This window comes from Taudactylus pleione, unplaced genomic scaffold (genome assembly GCF_031769625.1).
Source record: "Taudactylus pleione unplaced genomic scaffold, aTauple2 ptg000332l, whole genome shotgun sequence".
In the NCBI taxonomy this organism is placed as follows: domain Eukaryota; kingdom Metazoa; phylum Chordata; class Amphibia; order Anura; family Myobatrachidae; genus Taudactylus; species Taudactylus pleione.
Window position 1 is genome coordinate 2,648,023 of NW_028284733.1, and position 23,350 is coordinate 2,671,372.

Below are 23,350 nucleotides of genomic sequence, written 5' to 3' on the forward strand. Positions count from 1 at the left end.
TCAGCGTCTTTATTCAATGTCCTTCCCTTGTGTACAGTACATCCATGTGTATGAGTGTGCAAGGACTGAGGCGCACACTTTACTAATTGGCAAATGTTTAGCCTTATTAAAAATCAGCACCACTCGCTATAAATCAACAAAAGAACGAGTATAGACTGAAGAAGAGTGAAGGAGCCCATCCACTAGACGACAGGTAAAATACTGCACGATTACAACATTGTAATCGTGCAGTCGTTTGTCTGTCTGTGATGTGCCTACACTGAACGAGCATCAATCATCTGCAAACATGTTGAACCTGACGATATTGTCAGGTTGTACAACGTATTTGTATGATGATAGATGTCTAAACGACCAGTGGGAGCATGCATCGCTGGTCGTTTTGGTTATTTTTTAAACAATATGCAAACGATTTTCAAATGATTATCGAATAATTATCGAACGATCAAACAACAGCTATATCGTTATCGTTCAATCGCTCAATTTAATTGTCTAGTGGATGGGCACCTTAAGATTGGAGATTGGTAGGTTGATGAGATATAGAAATAGTAGGTTTCCAGGGTAAGAAAAGTCTGATCATAGACATAATATGGATGAGGAAACGGCAGGATTGGGAGAAGGGCTGAATGTGTGAGAGAGAGAGAGAGAGAGAGAGAGAGAGAGGGGGGTTGTGTAAAGGGGCCTTGGCAGAGGGAAATACAGTGGTTTCAGTTTTTAAAAGGTAGAGTTTTAGAAAGTGGTGTGCCATCCATGTGGAGATGGTCAATATGCAGCTGGTAACACAGGAGAGGACAAAAAAGAGAGAGGTCAGGGGAAGAGAAGTCATTTTGGGTGTCATCGACATAGAGAAGATATTGGAGGCTGAAATAACTGATCAGATGACAGAGATATAAATTGTGGAGTGAGAAGAGACAGAGGCCAAGAACAGATCCTTGCGAGATACTACTGGAAAGGAGGGGAGGTGGAGCATTTGACCAAGTTGAATGTGAACAATTAAAGTACTGTGTCATGTAGGCAAATACAGTGACTAATTTGTAGAAAGAAGGGGTTTTAAATGCAGTATTAGTGAGGTCAGTATTGTGAACAGAGAGTTCAAATACTGGATTGAAGAGAGTCAAGGAGGCAGTAAAAATAAAGAAAGTGAGGCAGTTATATACTGTATAATCCACCTGGATGAGTTTGGAGGTGTAGTGGAGAAGAGAGATGGGCAGTATTTAGAGAAAGAGAAAAGGTCAAGGGAGAAGATGGTAGAGATGGGGGCATGTTTGAAAAAGGAGGAGAAGGTATAGGAGATGAGGGATATGTGAGCAGGCATAGAGAGGGAGGAGCTGGTGAGATACTGTAGCTTAGAGTCAAGAGGGCAGGTGGAAGAGAGAAGAGCATGGAGAAAAAAATGTTGACAAGGATTGCAGCTATTGAGGGGGTTGTAGGCTAGAGTCTGCAATGAAGTGTTGTAACAGTGAAAAAAAATATTTGGGTGGTTAGGGGGGATGTCAAGTCAAGGGCAAAGAGATAATTACGAATGGAAAAGAAATTGAAGGTGTCAAAAAGGTGGACTGGGTTGGAGAATTGAGTGGAAATGAGAGTCTTAAAGTAGTTAACAATTGAGAACGCAATTTTGGAGAAAGTGGGTCAGGGTTGATTGCCGAGGTTGAGGAGGGGACCTTCTTAAGCTAAAGGTGACATATAGTGCAGCAGAGTCCAGGGCAGTGGGGAGAGCACAGCTGGTGAGGAAGGCAACTAGGAAAGGGCATGAGAGGGTAGAAATGGGGAGCAGAATCGAGTAGAAAACGCTGATGTGGTCAAGAGCATCAAGTGTGGCCAAAGGAGATAGGGGAAAAGTATGGGGGTGGAAAATGTTGATGAAGAGAAGATGATCGTGACTGGTTGGAGAAAAGGAGGGAGCAGTTGCTGAAGTTGCATACACACACAGATGGTGTTTTGTATCTATTTTTATGTGGGAAAAACGAATTTAAGCTTCTGGGGAGCTCCAGGTACTGAACGTGGATCCACAAAAATGAAAAAAGCAGGATTACTGTACTCAAAATATTCCTAACAACTTCAGCCAGGTGTCCAAGAGTATTCAATAACTATAGTATGTGAATGTATATTTACATACTTGTATATATTTAATAGTATTTTGTCTCACTTATTTTTAAATTGCCTGAAATCATAAAAAATGTTTTTGTCATTTCAAGGAAATGTAATAGATTTAATAATCACTATGTTGTATAGCATCATTGTTGGTTTTCCAAATTGTGGGCATTTTTTTTTTTTTTAGATTTAGGCAACTGGTGTTTTGCTGATCAAAGATCATAGATTCTTTGATTAGGAAATAAACCTGTAGATCATTAGAATAATAGAAAGGACTACAATTATTGTGATTACTGTACTACAAGTCAGCATTTACTTGATTTCTCCTATGTTTCATCCATACAAAAAAATCCATATATTCCGTCTAAAATTAAGCATTCAATTTTTTTTAAAATACCAGAAAAAATAATAAAAGTTCAATTAATTAATTGTAAAAATAATTGCAATAATGATTTTAAGTTTTTTGTTGCTCATCTCCTGTAAATATACAGGTTGAGTCTCCCATATCCAAATATTCCGAAATACGGAATATTTTTAGCATGACTGAGAAAGTGAAACCTTTGCTTTCTGATGGTTTAATGTACACAAACTTTGTTTAAAGCACAAATTATTAAAAATAGTGTATAAAATAACCTTCAGGCTGTGTATATAAGGTGTATATGAAACATAAATGAATTTCATGTATTTACACAACCTTTTTTTGATGCACAAAATTATAAAAAATATAGTATAAAATGACCTTCAGGCTATGTGTATAAGATGTATATAACACATAAATGCATTCTGTGTGTATATTGGGGTCCCATTCTCAAGATATTTCATTATTTTATGCAAATATTCCAAAATACGGAATATTCCGTTATCCAAAATACCCCTGGTCCCAAGCATTTTGGATATGGGAGACTCAAACTGTAATTAGTTAGTATATACTGTCATAAATATGCACATTATTGATACGTTATGGTTAGGACAACTATTATATTCCACATTAAGGGCCTGATTCTCAGCCGGACTGAGCGGCGATGTCGGGCACAGTGGAGCATTCTCCTTCCCACGCGCATGCGTTTGAGTCATACCGCTCATGCTACCCAATTTTATATATACAGAGTCGCAGATAGAAATGTGAGGGGCATTCCTGGATGGTGACTGGGAGGTAAAAGGGGGGTGGATAAAAAGTAACATGGAGATGTTGCACCCTATTGGCATGTCACAAGCTTTTCACCGAAAGTGGTAGCGTACAATGATGATGAACCGCTGACCTACAGTACGTAGGAGGCCATAGTCAGATAAAGCAACTGCACCTGCACCATAGGGCTGGTGCAAGTTTCAATGGTGCGACCGATGGTGAAACTGATGGTGGCATATAAGGATGTACCAAGAGATATTTCAGCTTGAACGTACACTGACAGTGGGCGCCTCAGTCCTTGTACATTTGGACTCACATATGTACACCAGGGAAGTGCTTCATAGCAGCATTTGTATAAAGATACAGACGCTACTACGGCAAAAGATGTAGCCACATTGGACTCAAAGTCAGCCCCTAAATTGTGTTAAACCAAAGAAAGTCTGTGCACCACAATTCAGCATAATTGCAGCTCAAAACGATCTAATCACTAATCCTAACTCAGGGCCTGATTCAGGGATGTACCCAAACCTGATGGCTTAGATACATCTACGATGGTTTGAGATCTTCACATGCGCAGGTAAAGCACTGCACATGTATCTTGTAGATCTCATTCGGGGAAATCACACACAGTGCCAGAAAGCCACGGCACGATTGATATGCCTTGTCGTTTCGGGGTGTGGACTGGCCAGCGATGACTTCATTTTCTAGAAATGCAGAGACTAGTGTCTGTGACTTCAGATGCAGCTTCACTGGCACCATGAAAACACCGGTCATCCTGGGCAACCCAAGATATCCTCAGATGGCTGATGTTCATGCAGACGATCTTATGCTGTGTCTTTGGATACAGCATCAGATCAGAGAAGCCGTCAGAAAAGGTCTATTTACAAAAGAGGTGTCACAAATCGTGCCATATACTGCAGCTGCCAGGTCACTTACCTGGTTCCCCGCTCCATGATCCATCACTGCAATTTCCCCAGCTTCCACGTGCAGCATTGACAGTTTGTATCAGGTGACGATGCATCCACCAACAGGAGACCAGTTTGCTGTCACCTGACTCTTGCAGCCAATCCCTGCTCTCCCAGGGGTATATAAGGATTCTTCTCTGCACACAGCACTTGACAATGCAATGTTAACCGCCTACAGTAGCTGTGTGTTCCATTGGTGAGATACAGTGGATTATTCCTATTGATCTCCTGAGCAGATTTCTACTTTGCTGCACCACTGGCACCTGTTATCTGGTTCTATGCCTGTGATTCTGCACTCCGGTTCCATTCCTGTGATCCTGCACTCAGGCTCCATCACAATGATCCTGCACTCAAATTGCAATCTGATAACCATCACCATCAGTTCAAATCTGATACCTGAATCCATTGGTTCCAGTCCAATATCCTGTATCACCAGATCCAATCCAATAACCAGCCCCATCGGATCCAATCCAATACCTGATTCAATCAGTTCTAGTCCCATATCCTGTATCAACAGTTCCAATCCAATAACCAGCACCATCGGTTCCATTCCTATAACCAGCACCATCTGTTCCATTCTGATGCCTGATTTTAATAGTTCCAATCATTATCCTGTATCATTGGTTCCAATCAGATAACCAGTGCCATCGATTCCAGACTGATACCTGATTCCATAAGTTCCAGTCTGATATCTTGTATCATCGGTTCTAATCCGACAACCAGCACCAATAGTTCTAGCTGGATTCCTGATTCCGTCAGGTCCAGTTCGATATCCTGTATCACCAGTTTTAATCTGATACCAGCACCATAGATTCCAGTCTGATACCTGATTCCATCGGTTCCAATACAATAACTGACTTTGGCAGTTCCAATCTGGTCCCATTCTGGTGTTCCAGCAATTCGGTTCCATTCCAGATATCCATCACCCAGTACCATTACGGTGATCCTGTATTCCAGTCCAGACCTATTCTGAGTTCCACATGATCCAGTGACCAACTGGTTGTAGTCTTTCTGCACCTGTGTGCCTCAAGCAACTATCATCTGTTTCTGTCAAGACTCCAGCTGTTTCACCAGTGCCTTCAGTTACCATTAGTCACATCTTGTTTTCCAGTACACACAAGTGCATCTCATACACTTCACATTCCTGTCCAGTCCATAAGCAGTATCTACTTAAGACCATCCAGCTAGCATAAATAGCCTCAGACTCCATTCCAGCCAGAGACTGAAATCCAGTTCCACAAACAAATTCAAGTACAAGTGTGACAGTTTGCACTGTCCCATGTATCTGCCCGGCTGTCCAGTGCTAGGAATGGACTCCCTGCAAGGCAAAATGTCTAGAAGGTCTAGAGATATTGCAGAGACAGTTGGATTAGTGTCTGCAAGAAATTTCTGTCCTGCTGAATAATTTGTAAGATTTGTTGCAGTCCCGCACAGATTTTCTTGAGTTTTCAGAATTATTATTGTCCCCCTTTACCCGTAATATTTTAGATGATATTATATTTAAAGTTTGGTATGCATTCCATGATTTGTTTAGGAACACTATAATGGGAATGGTACTACCTAACTCACTGATTACTAACAAAGTCAAAAATGTAAAATAGTGTGAGAATTCAAAGGTGCACTCCGGGGCCTTTAGAGCAATAATTGTTCTTTGATTTAATAAAGGTTATATTTTAATATCTCAATGTTCAATTAAGATCACATACAATTATTAAAACATAGATAATAAAGAAAGTGCTGAAAGAATAGAAAGTGTGTATTAATATTAGTATTAATATTAGGATTAAAATTAGGATCCATTCTGCTGAAACACAGTCGTATTATATTGTCAGAGACATATGAATAAATAAACAGCAAGGAATGTTACAAACACCTTTTATTTGTGCCACATTATTATCAATCATTTACCCATCCCTCCTTTCTAAACAATACCTCCTTAAAAGCTAACCTGGAAAGGAAATAGTAACACCAATATAATTTGTGGACCTCAGCAACATTGAACCAATATATAGTTTATAATCTTACATTTGTTGATACAGTAACAGCAATTGTAACAACTTGTGTTACAGTACTACATGACTATACTGATAAATCGCAATAATATACTGATAAATTGAGATGAATATCTGAGTATTAGATATCTGATGGTTCTGTAGACTGTCCTAACCAAGTGACGTACAGAAACATTAAATAATACAGAGCAATTAATATTAATAAGACTGTGTTCCAGCAGAATGGATTTTTAATCCTAATATTAATACACACTTTCTGTTCTTTCAGCACTTTCTTTATTATCTATATTTTAATAATTGTATGTGATCTTAATTGAGCATTTAATAAAGGTTATATTTTAATATCTCAATCAAAGAACAATTATTTCTCTAAAGGCCCCGAAGTGCACCTTTGAAGTCTCACATTTATAATGGCTTGCTCTTTGGGTCTCATATTGAGACTCGACAGCAACTGATTCCAAAAGCAAATGTCACACCTAGAATCAACTCCAGACCTTTTACCTGCTTAATTGATAATGAAATAACGAGGGAATAGCCCACACCTGTCCATGAAATAGCTTTTAGGTTGATAGTCCCATTACTTTTGGCCCCTTAAAAATTGGGAGGCACATACAGAAACCGTTGTAATTCCTTCACCGTTCACCTGATTTGGATGTAATTACCCTCAAATTAAATCTGAAAGTCTGCAGTTAAAGCACAACTTGTTTGTTTAATTTCAAAGCCATTTTGGTGGTGAATAGAGGCCAAAATATGAAAATTCTGTCAATGTCCCAATATTTATGCACCTGACTGTACATCCCACCTCATGAGCCTGCTCAGTTTCTTGCTCCTGGATCCTTCCTGCCTGGTGGTAGAGCCTCTGAAATCCCAGCCACATGCAGTGAATAGCAATTGTAGTATATTCTGCCATTTTTGTTTTGCACAAATCATTGCAGCTCATTTATCCCCTTTAATAGGCATCATCATTGTGTTCCCACTAATTGCAATTTGAAACACCTGTGAACACATGCAAACACGTACCTCAGGAGGTATTCTATTAAAAAATTCCAATTTGGTGAGAGTTTGGTTTATTTCCTGTGCGAGCTTCAAAACTTGATTCTTGGTATATTTGCATGTTGTGTTGTTTCCTATGGAAATGACTTGCAAATTTGTCCGATGGTGTATATGGTCATGTTTTGTAACTTAGTGCTAGTTTTAATGTTAGTTTACTGCAAGTTCGCACGTGTTTGCTCTTAGTAAATTTGTGAGTCAGGAAAACAGGCTAAACTTGCACAAGAATGAAAACTCACCCAAACACGATTCTTAGTAAATTTACCCCATTGAGTCTGATGATCCAATGCTTCAGAAATTACTGACTTTTAGTGAAGCTGTAATTAAGGAATGTGTTCCAAACACAGCCCACTTGGGGTCATCCAAGCATTCAACTCATTCTGTCAAGAATTCATCTATAGCTCAGGCTTCCTTTGCCATATGAGTAAAATCTTATTAATTAATGGACCAATGTGCTAAGGGCTTTCAAGCCTCCAAGAAAAGCAGCACTTCAAACTTTGTATCTATGGATATGAGAATTGGGTACACTTCTTTGTCTTCTTCATACAGTGGTTCCTCCGAGTATTCTAGTCTTCAGATTTCATTATCTACTTAATCCTCCAAGTGTTCTTTTAATACCCAGTCCTCTGGTCCTTCAAGTCTTAATAATATGTGTAGGATCATCTGCTTCATGTTATTACAGTGATTCTCTGGAATGCACCAATCCAAAGAAGATTGATTCAGTTCTGACAATAGACTTGGACTCTGACTCTGATTATGATCCTGATCATGATGCTACTACCTTCCTTGGTGGTCCCATGCTTCCTTTCAAAGTTTTCTCCTTACAGGTGATACCAATTCCTTTGGTTGGTTCAAAACATTCTCATAGAAAGAAGAGGAATCATCAAAGATCTCGAGTTCGCCTTTCCACTTATCCTCATTGAAGATTTTCCATTTCAAGTACCCTGACAAGACCAGGAAGCATCCTGAGGCCACTTCTAAAAGGGGAGGTACTGTCACAAATTGTGCCATACATCACAGCTACTGGATCAATTTCCTGGTTCCCTGCTCCCTGATCCAAAATGTTGACAGTCTCCCTCCAGCTGCTGATTCTCCTCACCTCCTGCAGTCTCCCCAGCTTTCATGTTCATCATTCCTTCCAGAGCTGGCTGCAGCCATGAAAGTCTGTATCAGGTGACTTTCCATCCACCAACAAGAGGCCAGTTTGATGTCATCTGCCACCTGCATCCAATACCTGCTCTCCATGGTGTACATAAGGATTCTTGCTGCACATAACACTTGACAGTGCAATGTTGTCTTCAGCCTAGCTGCATACTCCATTGGTGAGATACAGCAGATTATTCCTATTGATCTCCTGTGTAGGTTTTCACTTTGCTGCACCACTGGCTCCTGTTATCTGGTTCATTCCCTGTGATCCTGCACTCTGGTTCCATCCCAGTGATCCTGCACTCAGGTTCTATCTCAGTGATCCTGCACTCAGTTTGCAATCCGATAATCATTACCATTAGTTCCAATCCGATACCTGAAAACCATTGGTTCCAGTCCAATACCTGATTCCATTAGTTCCAGTTCAATATCCTGTATCATTGAATCCAATCTGATAACAAGCACCATCGGTTCCAGTCCGATACCTGATTCCATCAGTTCCTGTCCGATATCCTCTATCATCAGATCAAATCTGATAGCCAGAACCATAAACTCCAGTCTGATACCTGATTCCATCAGCTTCAGTCCAAAATCTGACTTTGTTGGTTCCAATCTGGGATTGGATTCCAGAATGGGATTGTATTATCCAGTGATCCGGCAATCCAATCCCATTCTGGAGTTCCAGCAAACCGGTTCCATTCCAGCTTTCCAGCATCCGGGCCCCATTCCGGTGACCTAGTATTCCAGTGAAGAGCTATTTAGAGTTCCACATGATTCCTTGACCTACCTCCAGTCTCTCTGCATCTGCGTGCCTCAAACATCTATTATCTGTTTCTGTATGACTCCAGCTGTGCTACCAGTGCCTTCACTCACCAGCAGCCACATCTTGCTTTCCAGTAGACACAAGTGCATCTCATACACTTCACATTCTTGTTCCAGTCTATAAGCAGAAACTACTTAGGACCATTCAGCTAGAGTCAATAACCTCAGACTCCATTCGAGTCCGAGACTCAAATCCAGTTCCACAAACAAATTCAAGCATAAGCATGACAAGATGCTTTTTGTGGCATTGGTATATTATTGCACAGTTGCGTACAAAGTCAGTTTGACTCAAATGCATAAAGCTGCTGTCTACAAAGTCGCAGCAGCTGTGCAATAGCATGTAACTCTGATTCAGGCCCTCAGTTTTTTCACCAATCAGTTCACAAATGTACTAGTGGCAAATACTGTAGCTCAGTTTTTCTGTCTTTCCCTGCAAATATTGGCAATATGCTTGATTCAATGGTGGATGAATTGTTGGTTTCGAATGCAAGCTGCCAATGTTTTCAGTCTGCGCATACATCTGAGTCGCACTGTGCATGTAACCAAGTGGTCAATACTGTGGGATGTAGAATATATACAGATGCAAAGATAGACAATTTCACTGAGCATTACTGACTTGTAACAGGGGAAAGGCATAGCTAGATGCGGGCATGTCACGGTGAATTACCATATCTTTTTTCACAGTTGCACTTGCACCGATGGTTGTCTTCTGGCTCACCTTCTCACTGTCCATAGGGCTGCTCTAATGTCTGATGGTGCGACTTTTTATGAAAAGTGTTGGAGTTGAGTCACAGCAGGTGGGCATCTCTGTATGAATCCCATTGGCTGTGACATAAACATAAAGACTCAGTCATGTTGCATATAAACATGCAGTCATGACTGTTTTGCCATTCCACCTCTGAATCAGGACCTATTATGTACAAGTCTCTATGAGTTCCAGCAAATGCAACAAGAACTGACCAATGCGTTTCATCACAAGTAGATGATTTCCTCAGAGGAATCCATATCACTGTTATTCTATATAAAATTAATTCTGCCAATCACAATTTACTAATCCAGCTGATCTTCCAAAATCAAGCCATTATAGGCATTTTCATGTGTTTCTATATAATAAGAGAGAAAGCGTCAGTCTGTCTATCTTTTTGTTGTTTATGCACAGCCACAGTTTTGGACCTAGCTCCACCACATTTGGCATGGTGGTGTATAGGTTGACAAGGATTAGGTTTTTGCCTACTGTAGGTGTGAACTTTGTCAGGGCTACACATTTTCACACAAACCCTAAAAATGGGGACACTCTTAAATTACACTAGTTCCAGTGCTGGCTCTAGTGAGAATGCAACAAAATTATAATTTTAACATCAGTCTTAGAAAACTTGATGACTCATGCAAGTTAATATTAAATCTAGAGCTTCTGTGCTTGCATGAAAGGGCGTAACTAGAACACAGGGCCAGATTCAGAGATGAACGCTCTGACCAGAGCATCAGGGCCCTCCTACATGAAAATGGAGCGGCCTTATGGACGCTCGCATAGCTGTGGGTTAACACCCACAGCTTATGCGAGCGTCCATGATGATGGTCGCGATGGTCATGACCATCACGACCATCGGGCTTGCGACGGAGACCCTGCGGTAGGGTCTTGCTTCCGCAAGCCCTGGAGTGATTTTGGCTCTATCAGAGCCAAAATCACTCCCACTGACATCACTAGTGATGTCAGTGGGGCTGGCTTCAGATGGTAGGCGTTCCCATGGGAACGCCTCCGTCTGACAGCCACGCCCCCGGCACGCCCACCAAAGGGGGCGTGCTGTCTATCAACATCGACAGCACGTCCCCTTTGGTGTGAGACCCGGAGAGACGGAGAGCCCGTCGCTATCCGGGTCTCATGCATGCGCACGACGGAGCTCCCTCCATCGTGCACATGCGCAGTGGGGCAACATTGACCCGTTTGCGAGCATCCATTGCTCTTGAGCGGGTCTGAAGGACCCCCACAGTACACAGTAATGCCTCTTACACATTATACCACATTATATCATTTACAGATTATGCCACATACAGTAGTTATAGTGCCCAATATAACACAATATTCCACACAATTGTAGTGCCCCTTACACATTATTCCCCCCCCTCCAGCAACTCACCTCCCCATTTCCCTCCAGCAGCCTCTTGCTTCTCCATGTGTGCCATCAGCAGCCAGCAAGTGTGGATTTGGGGCCAGGCCACAAGCTAATTACATCTGGCGCACCAGCAGGCAGTGATAGACATGGCCAGACAGCACCAGTGTAATTTAAGTGTGGCATCACTCGCAAGCCAATCGAAGCTCACAGACCAGCAGCCAATCAGGAGCCACCACTGCTGACTGACTGCCGGTCTGCAAGCTCTAATTGCCTCAAAACTGGCGATGCTATCTCTCCATGACTGCCTGCCAGTGTGCCAGCTGATTATAGGCACTAAATCAACATCGCTAACACCTGGGCCCCTCTTGATGGTCCTGACTGGACTGGCCCACCTTGTGTGCATGACTGGGCTCAGGAGGAAAGGTGGGCCACAGAGGCAGCTCAGGCACCATAACAGCTGCACCCCTTGCACCCACGGTAGTTATGCCACTGTTTGCATACATGTTAGCAAACAGTGGGGTCCAATTCAGGATCAATGGAATGAAGTTATAGGTGAGGACAATGCTACAGGTGTACTTCAGGGTCCAGTCTTCAACATGGGCAACGCCGGGTATCCCAGTTAGTATTATTATCTTAGTAGGACTATTTTTTTTTATAAATCAATAACCAGTAACTCAGTCACATACCTGAAAAAGGTAGTAGCATTATATGCATTGTAATTGGTTTGATTCCACACAGCACATAATTTATTCTACAATATTTAGGCAAATTTGGACCAAGTCATGAAATGCTGCAATTTGTCAAATTTTTCAAAACTTTCTGAATAAATTTTGCTATTTTTGCTTTTTAGACTTTTCAACCACATGAGGTTTGGGGGATCTTCTCCAAGAAATAAACGTCCATAATTGTTACAGAGAGCAATAAATCTCTGAAGAGGCCATTGGTCCTATTTTAAGTAAACTATTTTATACACAGCTACAGTTGCTCCATAAATCAATTTCATGGTTCATTTTCTGATCACTGAAAAACAAACTCAAAATCATTACAAACTTATTCAATGTCCATTAAATTACATCTTTTTCAAGAAAACCACTTCGCTACATCCATATCAGTCATTAATATGGTAGCTATTCTAGTAATATGTACATAAACCCTCTGGCGGGTGTACTGTGCATGAGCTGTTCTGTGCATGTGCAGAACTGGTTCTGCGAGGTTGCTCACAGAGGGCCTGATTCAGACATGCTCGCGAGCGCTGAGCGCTCGCAAGCGGGTCGATGGTGCCCTAGTGCGCAAGCGCTAGACCCGAATAACGACGGGGTAGCCGTCGTTATGGGTCTCGCACCAAAGGGGGCGTGCTGTCGATGTTGATTGACAGCACGCACCCTTTGGTAGGCGTGCTGGGGGCGTGTCTGCCAGACGGAGGTGTTCCCATGGGAACGCCTACCATCTGGGTCCGGCCCCACTGACATCACTAGTGATGTCAGTGGGAGTGATTTTGGCTCTGATAGAGCCAAAATCACTCCAGGGCTTGCGGTCACCGAGACCCTACCGCAGGGTCTCGTCGCAAGCCCGATGGTCGCGATGGTCTTGACCATCGCGACCATCTTTTTGGCCACTCGCATATGCTGTGGGTGGTCACCCACAGCTATGCGAGCGACCAGGAGGCCGCTCCAAGTTTAGGTAGGAGGGCCCTGATTCAGAGCGAGGGCTCTGGTCAGAGGGTCCGGCTCTGAATCAGGCCCAGAGCCCCCAAAGCCGCAGCATGATTGACATGCTGCAGCCATTTGGATGCAGGGAGGGGGTGGAGATAGAGGCCGTTTTACAACACAGGTGGTGTGTCACTCCCATTTTGTAGGCATTCTGGGGCCAGGGTCTGAGTCTTCTGATGCCGATTTCCTGGCCCTTAAGATTACTCAGATGGGCAATGACTGCTTCCATCGTCGCCGAAAGTCATAAAGGTGATCCAATGCTGCATCTTCAGATGCAGCACTCGGATCTGCAATGCTGGCAGGAGGTGTCTTTAGTCAATAGATGCCTCCTGCTGCATTAGCATATATTAGTATGGCTGCAGCATCCAAAGTTGCAGTAGCAATGCTATTAGGGGTAGATTTACTAAGCTCAAATGTCATAGAAGGTGGCAAAATCGTCCATGAACTGCATATTCGGAATTTACTAAAGGCTAAACTCTGCCGACTTTGCTCCATTTGAAACTGAAAAATTGGTCGAGAACACCAGAAACTCAGATGGTAACATGTTATCGGACACATATACCATCGGTCCAACTCGGCAGTCTTTTGCCATAGACATCAATACGACCTGGAAATTTACTAAAGATTCGTATTTGTTATAACGGCTGAAATACAATGCAAATCGACAGCAAAATAGACCAAAATAGAAATCTCAAATAGAGCACCTTTTTCAATTTGAGTTTCACATCTCAACATACTTGACCATCACTGACTACTCTGCATGCACAGATCAAGGAGATCCGTGATACATGCATATGTGTGTAAAAAAATAAACACAGATGCACGGACGGGTCAGTGAGATCCGTCTGTGCTACTGTGTTTAAAAAATGCGTGGATCACGTCCTCTTCGCTACAAAAGTAGGCATCTATAGGGCTTGGAAAAATCAACAGACCAAAAATCAGCGGACATTAGTACCATCCTCTAAGGACAGTACTACCTGAATGACAGCTCAGCAGAGGGAATTCACTATAGAAATCATAGTGCTGAGTGTTTATTGGCTGAGAGAGGCGAGCCTTCTGTCTCTCAGCCAATCAGTGGTACCCACAATTGAAGTCAATGATGAACACAGCAAAGGTAACCTTAAGTAACATTGCCGTTCTCATCATTGGTCTATGCATAGGGATAGGTGAGTATAGAATTTTTATTACAGGTACCCTATGGATTCCTACTGGAGAAGTGGATGTGATGGGCTTCAGGGATACAAAGGTGAGTATGAGTGATAGTGAGTGTGAGTGTACATGTGTGTGTTCTGTGGTTTTTTAAGTATTTATTTTGCCGTGGAGCTACAGGCACCAGCGGGCCTGTAATGCTAGTACTTGTGGTTCTTCAAGTACCAGCATGCGGGGGAGGCTTTCTGGGACCTGTAGTTTAACTGCAAAAGACAATAATTTTAACTCTTACAAATGCACCACACTTTACATAATCAACCCGGAACCCACCACTCCAGTGGTGCTGGGGATAGCCCCAGGCTGTCAGGCTAGGCCTGGTATGGCCTGAAGAGGGGGACCCCTTTATTGGTTCCTTGCCTGAGCTGACTAACAGTCAGGGGTAATACTATGGCTGGGGGACCAAGTGGAAGGGTTCCCCTGGCTGTGGCATTAACCCCCCCACTAAAAAAATGTGCTGCTGGTTATGGAGATTAAAGGGACCACTATGCCTTTTTGTCCCCTGTATTTCCAGAACCAAGACCAGATCAGAGCCCAGTGCTGGTTGCGCTATATACAGGGGACCCTTACATCATTTGTCTCCTGTATTTTGGCAACCAGGTCTGGTTCTGAATAGCCTGGTGCTGGCTGTGCTTAATACAGAGGAAACCTATGTTGTTTGTCCCCCTGTATTTAGGACAACCAGTACTAGGTCTTTAAAGGCCAGTGCTGGTTGTACTTTTTTTGGGGGGGGGCATGCCGTTTTTTTTTAAAACAGTAGCACCGACTGATCTTGCTGATCCATCGGTGCATCTGTGTCAGATGCATGTAGCACGGATCTCCCTGTTCCGTCCATGCATCTTTGTTTATTTGTTTACACACAGATGCATGCATTACGGATCTCCCTGATCCATCCGTGCATCTGTTCATTCGAGTTAGTTGAAATCGAACGCTAAATACAAATGAAAAATAGGAATGATATAGAATGATTACACCATTGAACAGCACGAATGACAGCAACTCAGCAGCTAGTAAATTCATTAACCTGTTTGAAAAATGAAACTTATGTGTGGCGCAGGCTTGACTTTTTCCTTGCTCCAATGAGCAGGGTTGAGATATAATGGATGTGCTACATAAGTGGTGATATCCATTTATCAATGTAAATAATCAAAATAAAAAAATGATGTTCCCATCTACATCTACCCATAACCCCCTGCTCTTATCCGGATATAGCCATGTAGCATATGTGATAGAAGGTGTTTTCTGATAATAAAAGACAAACATTATATTTCTTTAATTCACGTAACATCATAATGACTTTTCTGCAGTTGGTATAGTGCTGATTATGGTGTCTTTTCTTTTTTACATTAAATCAAAATAATTTTTTTGTTCATAGTCCCACCGAAAGCTGTGACTGTCACCCTCATAGGTAACAAAGAATTAACAGAAGGAAGTGATGTGACTTTATCATGCAGCAGCGACTCTAATCCACCCGCAACTACATATGAATGGTACAAAGGGAAGAATAAAAGGAAATTACAAATCACAGGAATGTTAATTAAAATAATTAATGTGAGATGGAACACTGAACCCTATTCCTGTACTGGAAAAAATGAAGTGGGCAGCGGAGAATCAGCTCTAACAGAGATTCCTGTGCAATGTATGTATACACAATCAGCACTTACATAGATATTTATGATATATATGTAATACTACTTTTTTGGCATTTTTGTTTATTAGCTATTGGTGGCATTTTTGCATTTAATCATTTATTATATTGATTTTCAATATATCGAATTGCGTACCTACAGCCTGATGCAGAGGGAGTACTACGCCATTTAGTGTATATTTTGGGACAGGAGCCATGTAATGTAAGCCAAACAACTACACAGGCAGATTAGCAAAAGATCTATTAACACCAAGATAAACTATATTATTTGTGGGTGGTCAGGGACAGGTCAAGACAGAGGATGATGATGATGGGTGCAAACTACCTATAACTGGCTTTTTCTGTGCACTCTGATCATATGGATTCATGATTTCTTTATTATTCAGACATAATTGAGCATACTTAATCTTTTTTTTTTTTTGTACCTGAGCCATTAAGTTTAAATATTTTATACCTGCCATAAACCAGTCCCATTTGCTACTATTACAGACCGTCTCTGCATATAAATGAAACTTTGCTAGTTTTGTATGCACTAGGAAATGTTGCTTAGTTTGCTTCCATCTCTACTTTGCCCCCAATGCAAACTGTGTGTTGTCCTGTAGAATGCATACAATATGCTTATCTGGGATGCAGTCAGTAAGCCGATGGTCGAAATGCCGACTACCGGCTTCCCGACTGTTTAATCCCGGCAGGGGTCTAATGACAGGCGTCGAAATCCCGACGCCTGTCATTTTACCTATGCCGGGAGCCTGACGCACGGCATACCAAACGAAGGTAAGCCGGGCGGCGGGCGCAGACGGCCGCGGGAGGGGTTTAGGTTAGAGGCTCCTGAGGGGGACTTATGTTTAGGCACCCCCCCAGGAGGGTTAGGGTTAGGCACCACCGGGGGGAGGTTAGGGTTAGTCACCCCCTGGGAGACTTAGATTTAGGCTGTGGGGAAGGGGGGGTTAGGTTTAGGCACTTACAGGGGGGATAGGGTTAGGCACTTGGGGGAGGTTAGGGTTAGGTACCCCTAAGGGAGGATTAGGGTTCGGGGGAGTAAGGTTAGTTATAGTTAAAATACTCACCTGTCGGGATTTTCAGTTTCCGGTCTTCTGGCATCGGGATTTGATCCCGCTTATCTAAAGTCATTGTGTACAGGCATACGCATTTGCCTTACAGTATGTTGTTGTGACATCCTTTAGAATACTCTATAATCTTTTGCTAACTCAGTAGTGCTACCACAGGACCAACACACCGGCTACCTTGGAATAGTCTCATTTTCACTGGCAAAATAGCTTTTTATCAAGGTTGGATTGGACCACAGTGGCACAGGGAAATCCCCAGTGTATTCCATTGCCTGAGGGCCCTGCCCCCTCCTCTAGGGATCAGGTTCTAGACAATTAACTGGAATTAGACAGATGTGTCTTCACTTATCATTGCTGCAGTCATGCCAAAAAGACCCTCTTGGCAAGCAAGGTCCAATAATTCTCTGCTTGCACCGGGCATCTTTTTTGCGTCCTTTTTGCAGAAAATGCATCTTAGCCACAATGCAACTAGGAGGCACCAGGAGACTGTGCTGATTTATTTACATGCAACACTTGTATATCTATGTGTGACAGTGTCTCTGAATCTTTAAACGATGCTACAATGCCAAGTTCCATTGTGCTTCAAAGTTAACGTACATGTGTCGCATAGCAAATTAATCAGTACAGTCTCCTGGTGCATTCTAGTCACATCTCTGTGCATCAAAGATGCATTTTCATCAAAAAAGACTGTCTTTGTGCCTGGGCATCGCAGGTGTGCCTGTGGAGTTTCTCTCAAACAAACTCACAACTTTACTAAGATCATGTTTGACTGAATTGTGTTTTCCAATTGTGTATGGAATCGAGTTTGCAAGTGTGTGAGTTCAGTCGTATTTTAACTGAAATTAATAGAAGTGTCTGAGAAGCAGCATGTTTAGCAAAAGCACTGCCCAGATCAGCCCTATTATGTACAAGTCTCTCTGATTTCCAGCAAATGCAGCAAAAACTGACCGACGCGTTTCATCACAAGTAGATGATTTCCTTAGAGGCATCCATATCACTGTTTGTTATTCTATATAAACATCATTCTGCCAATCACAATTTACTAATCCACCTGATCCCTCCAAAAATAAGCCATTATAGACATTTTCATATATTACATAAAAAAAAATGATCATATTAGTAAAACCATTTAAAAAAAAAAAAATCAATAACTGGTAACTCAGGTCCTGATTCACTACCAAACGCAACTGCGATTACGCATGCAATCAGCCCATTGTTGCATTATGCACATACATCAAAGTGCGTAAACTAGCTATGGCGATCGGGACTGCAAACTCAGTGACTACGCAAACCAATTACTGTGTGGTTTTCAGGAAGTGCCGTTCATGAGTGGTGACGGGGGGTGGTCGGGCAAATACAGGTGTGCCAGTGCATTTCAACGCCATTGCAGGAGCATGCATAAATTATCCACTGCGATGGACTGTGCAGCCTGAGGCCTGATAGCGTGCATGGCTGTAAGCAATTTTTGAGTAAGGTCAGGGCTTGTGCAAGTGTGCCTGAGGCTGCGATGGTACTCCATTGTACTGATGGTTTTGCAGTCTTGCTAAACATTACGGATGTGTGTAAGATAAAGTGGGTGTCCTTGTGTAGTGCTGTGAGGGAATAGTGATCATAGTGATCATGATGTATTAGCATACTATCGCAGTTAAACTGCGTGCATAATTGCTACTGCATTATCGCTACTGCATACGCAGTTTCGTATGGTAGTGAATCAGGCTCTCAGTCACATACCTGATACAATCAGTAGCATTATCTGCATTGTAATTGGCTTAATTCTACACAGCACATCATTAATTCTACAATATTTACTGCCTGATTCAGCACGGATCACAACTGCAAAAGCGCAAAGTTCTTTGAGCAAGGTACTGAGCTTCGCTCAGAATAACATAAGGTTTCAGGCTTGCTTGAGAAGTACTATAACTGGGTTCAGACAAATGTCAGTAAAAGTACACTCAGTCTGGGGCAAACATAGAACCAACAGGAGCCAAAAGGAAACCTATATTGCACAGACACTGAGTGAGAGTCCAGGATAGATTTATATACTGTACTAGTGCCTGTTGCTGGTTGGTCAATTACACTCAGCTGACCCAAGAGCTGAGCAGGATTGGTAGATGCCTGATCATGTGACTGAAGCAAGATGGCTGTGCCCATGGACCGGAGAAGCCAGCGTTGAAGCTGTGGAGCCGTGCCCTGCTGTGAGGACAAGTTCAGGTAAGTGAAGAGGGGCCAGCGGCTGACAGCTGGACTTAACACAACTCTCCCTAGCAGAGCTAGTGGGACTCGTGCGGGGAGAATGGGCACAGCGCAGCATCCACCGGGTCAAGGTCAGGCAGAGTGCGGCTGTCCGGCCCCTCCGTGGAGAACTGGCAGTGCGACTCCTGACAAGTGTCCATCTGTAAATTAGGCCCATTGACATGTCAGTGGCACAGGCCTGACCTGTTTCCTGTTCAAACGAGCAGGACCGAGGAATAATGGATGTGCTACATAAGTGGTGAAATCCATTTATCAATAGCAATTACCAAAATAAAGAAATCAGGTTCCCATCTACACCTTCCCATAACCTCCTGCTCTCTTCCAGATATACCGTAGCTCTGCAGTATATGTGATAGAAGATGTTTTCTGAAGACATTCTGTTTCTTTAATTCCTGTAACATCATAATGACTTTTCTGCAGTTGGTATAGAGCTGTCTATGGTGTATTTTCTTTTTTACAGAGCATTAAATCAAAATGATTTTTTTGTTCACAGTCCCACCAAAAGCTGTTATTGTCACCGTCATGGGAAGCACAGAATTAATAGAAGGAAGTGATGTGACTTTATCATGTGGAAGCATTGACTCTGTGCCAGATGCATCTACATATGAATGGTACAAAGGGAAGAATAAAACTAAATTACAAACCAGAGGAATGTACATTAAACTAAGTGACGTGACATGGGACACTGAACCCTACTCCTGTGCTGCAATAAATAAAGTGGGCAGCGGAGAATCAGCGCTAACAGAGATTCCTGTGCAATGTACGTATACACAATGAGCTCTTACATAGATATTCAGTATATGTGATATATATATAATTTTGTGTAATAAGTATGTTTATAATACTACCTTTTTGTATTTTTGTGTATTAGCTATTCGAAACATTTGCATTTAATAATTTATTGACTAGAGCCTGATGCAGAGAGAGTACTACATCATTTACCATATCTTGTAGGACATCTATCTAGAAAACAATATAATACCTAGAGGGTTACAAATCCAAAAAAGACCCATCGTTTACAAATGATTCGGCTTTTCTTGCTCATGCTCTAGGGAACTCATGCAAATTCTAATAGAATATAGGAAAACACTGGTATTATCCATTGAAAAAGAATTAGATATAGCAATATAAAGAGTTAAAATCATTTGTGGATGATTTTCCTTTTACAGAAAGAGACCAACTTATTAGCAGCAGAGTGCAATGATTTGAAAAGGACATTAGAAAAAGCAAAAATGAGAAATTTATACGAGACTTCATAGATTATGAAAAAAATGAGGTAAATACACATAAAATGAGAAAAAAAAATTATTAAACCTCTGTCTCATTATAGTGAACCCCAATGGAACTATATGTCCAATATAAGACAGAGATAACAAACCAAAATATTTCACACCAAATAACCATCATTCTAGGTAGACAAAATCCAAACCAAAATTCTAGGGAGACAATCCAAAATTATCCATCCCTCTGAATCAGACAAAGAGCAAGACCAAATAAAACTTAGTTTCATCCCAATCTTAAAAATCACCCTTTTCAATCATCAAATCTGACAGATTTAAATCACCAAAAATTGGGATCATTCTCTATTGAAAATCTGTATGAGTTCCTATATCCATCAACACACAAAAGAGTAAGAGATGGAGAAGGAGAGGAAACAGATGAAGGCATAAAACACAAAAGAAAAAATGCAAAAAAAACACTAAAACTCATGGGCATTTTCAAATTATCATCTAAAGTTCTTACTCAATCGATTTGTTAGGTGCTTATGTAGAAAGAGATATTTCACCCTCAAACAAGTTAATACATTTGAAAACACAAGAACCAATCCATCCATAGGCAAATGCAGGGGGGGGGGGTATCCATCTGCCTGGAAACCCCCCTCCCCAGCCCACACCATGACCACAATAGAAATAGTAATATAATGGAATTTTACTAGCGCTGCATGTTCTACTTAATATCACAAATGAAATAAATAGCATAACCTGTGGATCTTTTAACATGTATCAGCCAGTAATAAATAACCTGTGCACCAATTAGGGGATTTGGAAAACATGCTCAGTTAGGGATGCACTCCTATAGAGCCCAATATTTACATATTTGTCCAGGGCAGTGCTAGATTCTTCTGCTGCTCCCCCAGACTCCCAGACTTGCTCCCATGCCCTGGAATGGTGCTCACATCTAAAATAAAAACATTCAGCTCAGACAGGATGGCCCTACTAATGCATTTAATGGCTTACTGTGATCTCTGGGCCTGTATATGCTGGAATTATGACACACAATACACTTTGTATGACACATATTAAAGCTGGATAAGTGTTAATTATACTCTCTTCATGGACTGGCCACACTCACTCTAAAATCAAGCATTTGGAAACCCCCCTCTTGAAATCCGGCATTTGCCACTGAATCCATCCCACTATTGTGGACTCATGTCTAGATATATTACAAGAATTATTTCAGGAAAAATCAGTTGAAACACGACTGTTTTTTATTTAACCAACACATCTTTTTACAAACAAAGGGCACTGCCATAGGGACCAGGTTCGCCCCGAGCTTCGCCAACCTCTTTATGGATCTCCTTGAGGAGAGACTCATTTGGGGATGTGGGTTTGGGGCAAACCTTTCACTTTCATAAGCACCTTCACACTCAAACTATCAACTTTCTAGATATCACCCTCTTAATGTTGATAATCAAATCTCTACAGACATTTATAATTTTATACATTTTAAAAGTAACCATTATTCTAAATGGCTACATAATATACCATCTGGCCAACTACCAGGTATCCATAAGAAGTTTTCAAACTCAATAGAATTTGATCAACATGCTCAAAAATTTCTGCAAGCCTTCAAAGACAGAGATTATCCAGAGTCACTATTGAAACTCTTGAAATAAGGTCTCAAAAACAGACAAGAACACCTATTTTACTACTAAAAATAAAAACATACAATCTACACAAACAGGGTTTACCCAATCTGCATCACAGGATACAATTTAGCAGCAAATTCAATTAAGCCAAGAACTAGAGTAATATGAAGGCACCATGTTTTCTTACATATGAAAGTATTGATAGGAATCACAATATAAAAAGCCCAACTAAAGAAAAATAATTGGTTACGAAATAAACTCTTGGGATGTTATAAATGTGGGTTCAATAAGTGTATTACATGTAATTTTTTCAAAGCATAAAACTGGAACTTTCTAATCTTTTTTCACCAAATAAATATTCAACATTAAAACATACATCAACTGTAATATATCTCTTACAAGATAAGTGTGGCATACAATTCATAGGTCACACCACTTGTAGATGGAGAGATCGATTAATAGAACACAGGAGAAATGTTAACAACAAAATGATAGAACATACTGTTCCCAGACATTGTATAGAATCATATAATGGAGAACTTAGATGTATGCATATTATAGGGATAGAACATATTATTCATACCCCAAGAGGCCAAGATACATTTTCTTGTCTCTATATAAGAGTCTTATTGGATTCACAAACTGCACCCTTTCCCCCGAAGGCCTAAATGAAACTGTGGATGTGGATTTTGATGTAACACCAATGACACCATAGGCCACTATGGGTCAATTACTGCTGGTTGATATTGTTACCCACAGACACCACATGTCATTTACACATTCAAAGTGATTTATTCATTCATTGATTGGAAGGTTTATACAATTCCATTGTCATAATACCCTCAGAATTATAAAGACTTAGGATATTCCACAGAATAAGATTTCATTCCTCTGATATTTGGTACCCTGTTCTTCTCTACGAGAGGAGATAACTTACATAAAATAAGTTTCATAATCATCTCTAAGTGAAACATTCTTTCTTTCCTATACATGAGATAGGGGTTTCTGAATCAGAGAAAATATGTTCCATAAACGTATACATCATGGGTATATCATTCTCATAAGAGAAGAAGATTCCTCAAAGGTATTGTTATTTTAAACCTGTTTAATTTCAGCTATCCACATGTAGGTTGGTGTCTGTAAGTAACAATGTACAGATGTGTCCACATACACCTTTCTGAAAATTATGCCATGGCGCTTAATTTGGAGTGACATCAATTCTCATATGTGCATAAGCATGGCATCTGTTCACAGCGTAGGAGAAGATGGGGGCGC

The 23,350-nt window shown here is 41.3% G+C and overlaps 1 protein-coding gene across 1 annotated transcript in view; it reads left to right on the forward strand.

The window, feature by feature from the left end:
* Positions 1 to 23,350, forward strand: part of LOC148509084 (myelin-associated glycoprotein-like) — a 53,426-nt gene that overhangs the window by 19,902 nt on the left and 10,174 nt on the right. The window contains exon 7 of the mRNA XM_088443622.1: positions 19,700 to 19,966. Coding sequence (XP_088299748.1) covers positions 19,700 to 19,966 — 267 coding nt within the window. The remainder of the gene's footprint in view (positions 1 to 19,699; positions 19,967 to 23,350) is intronic.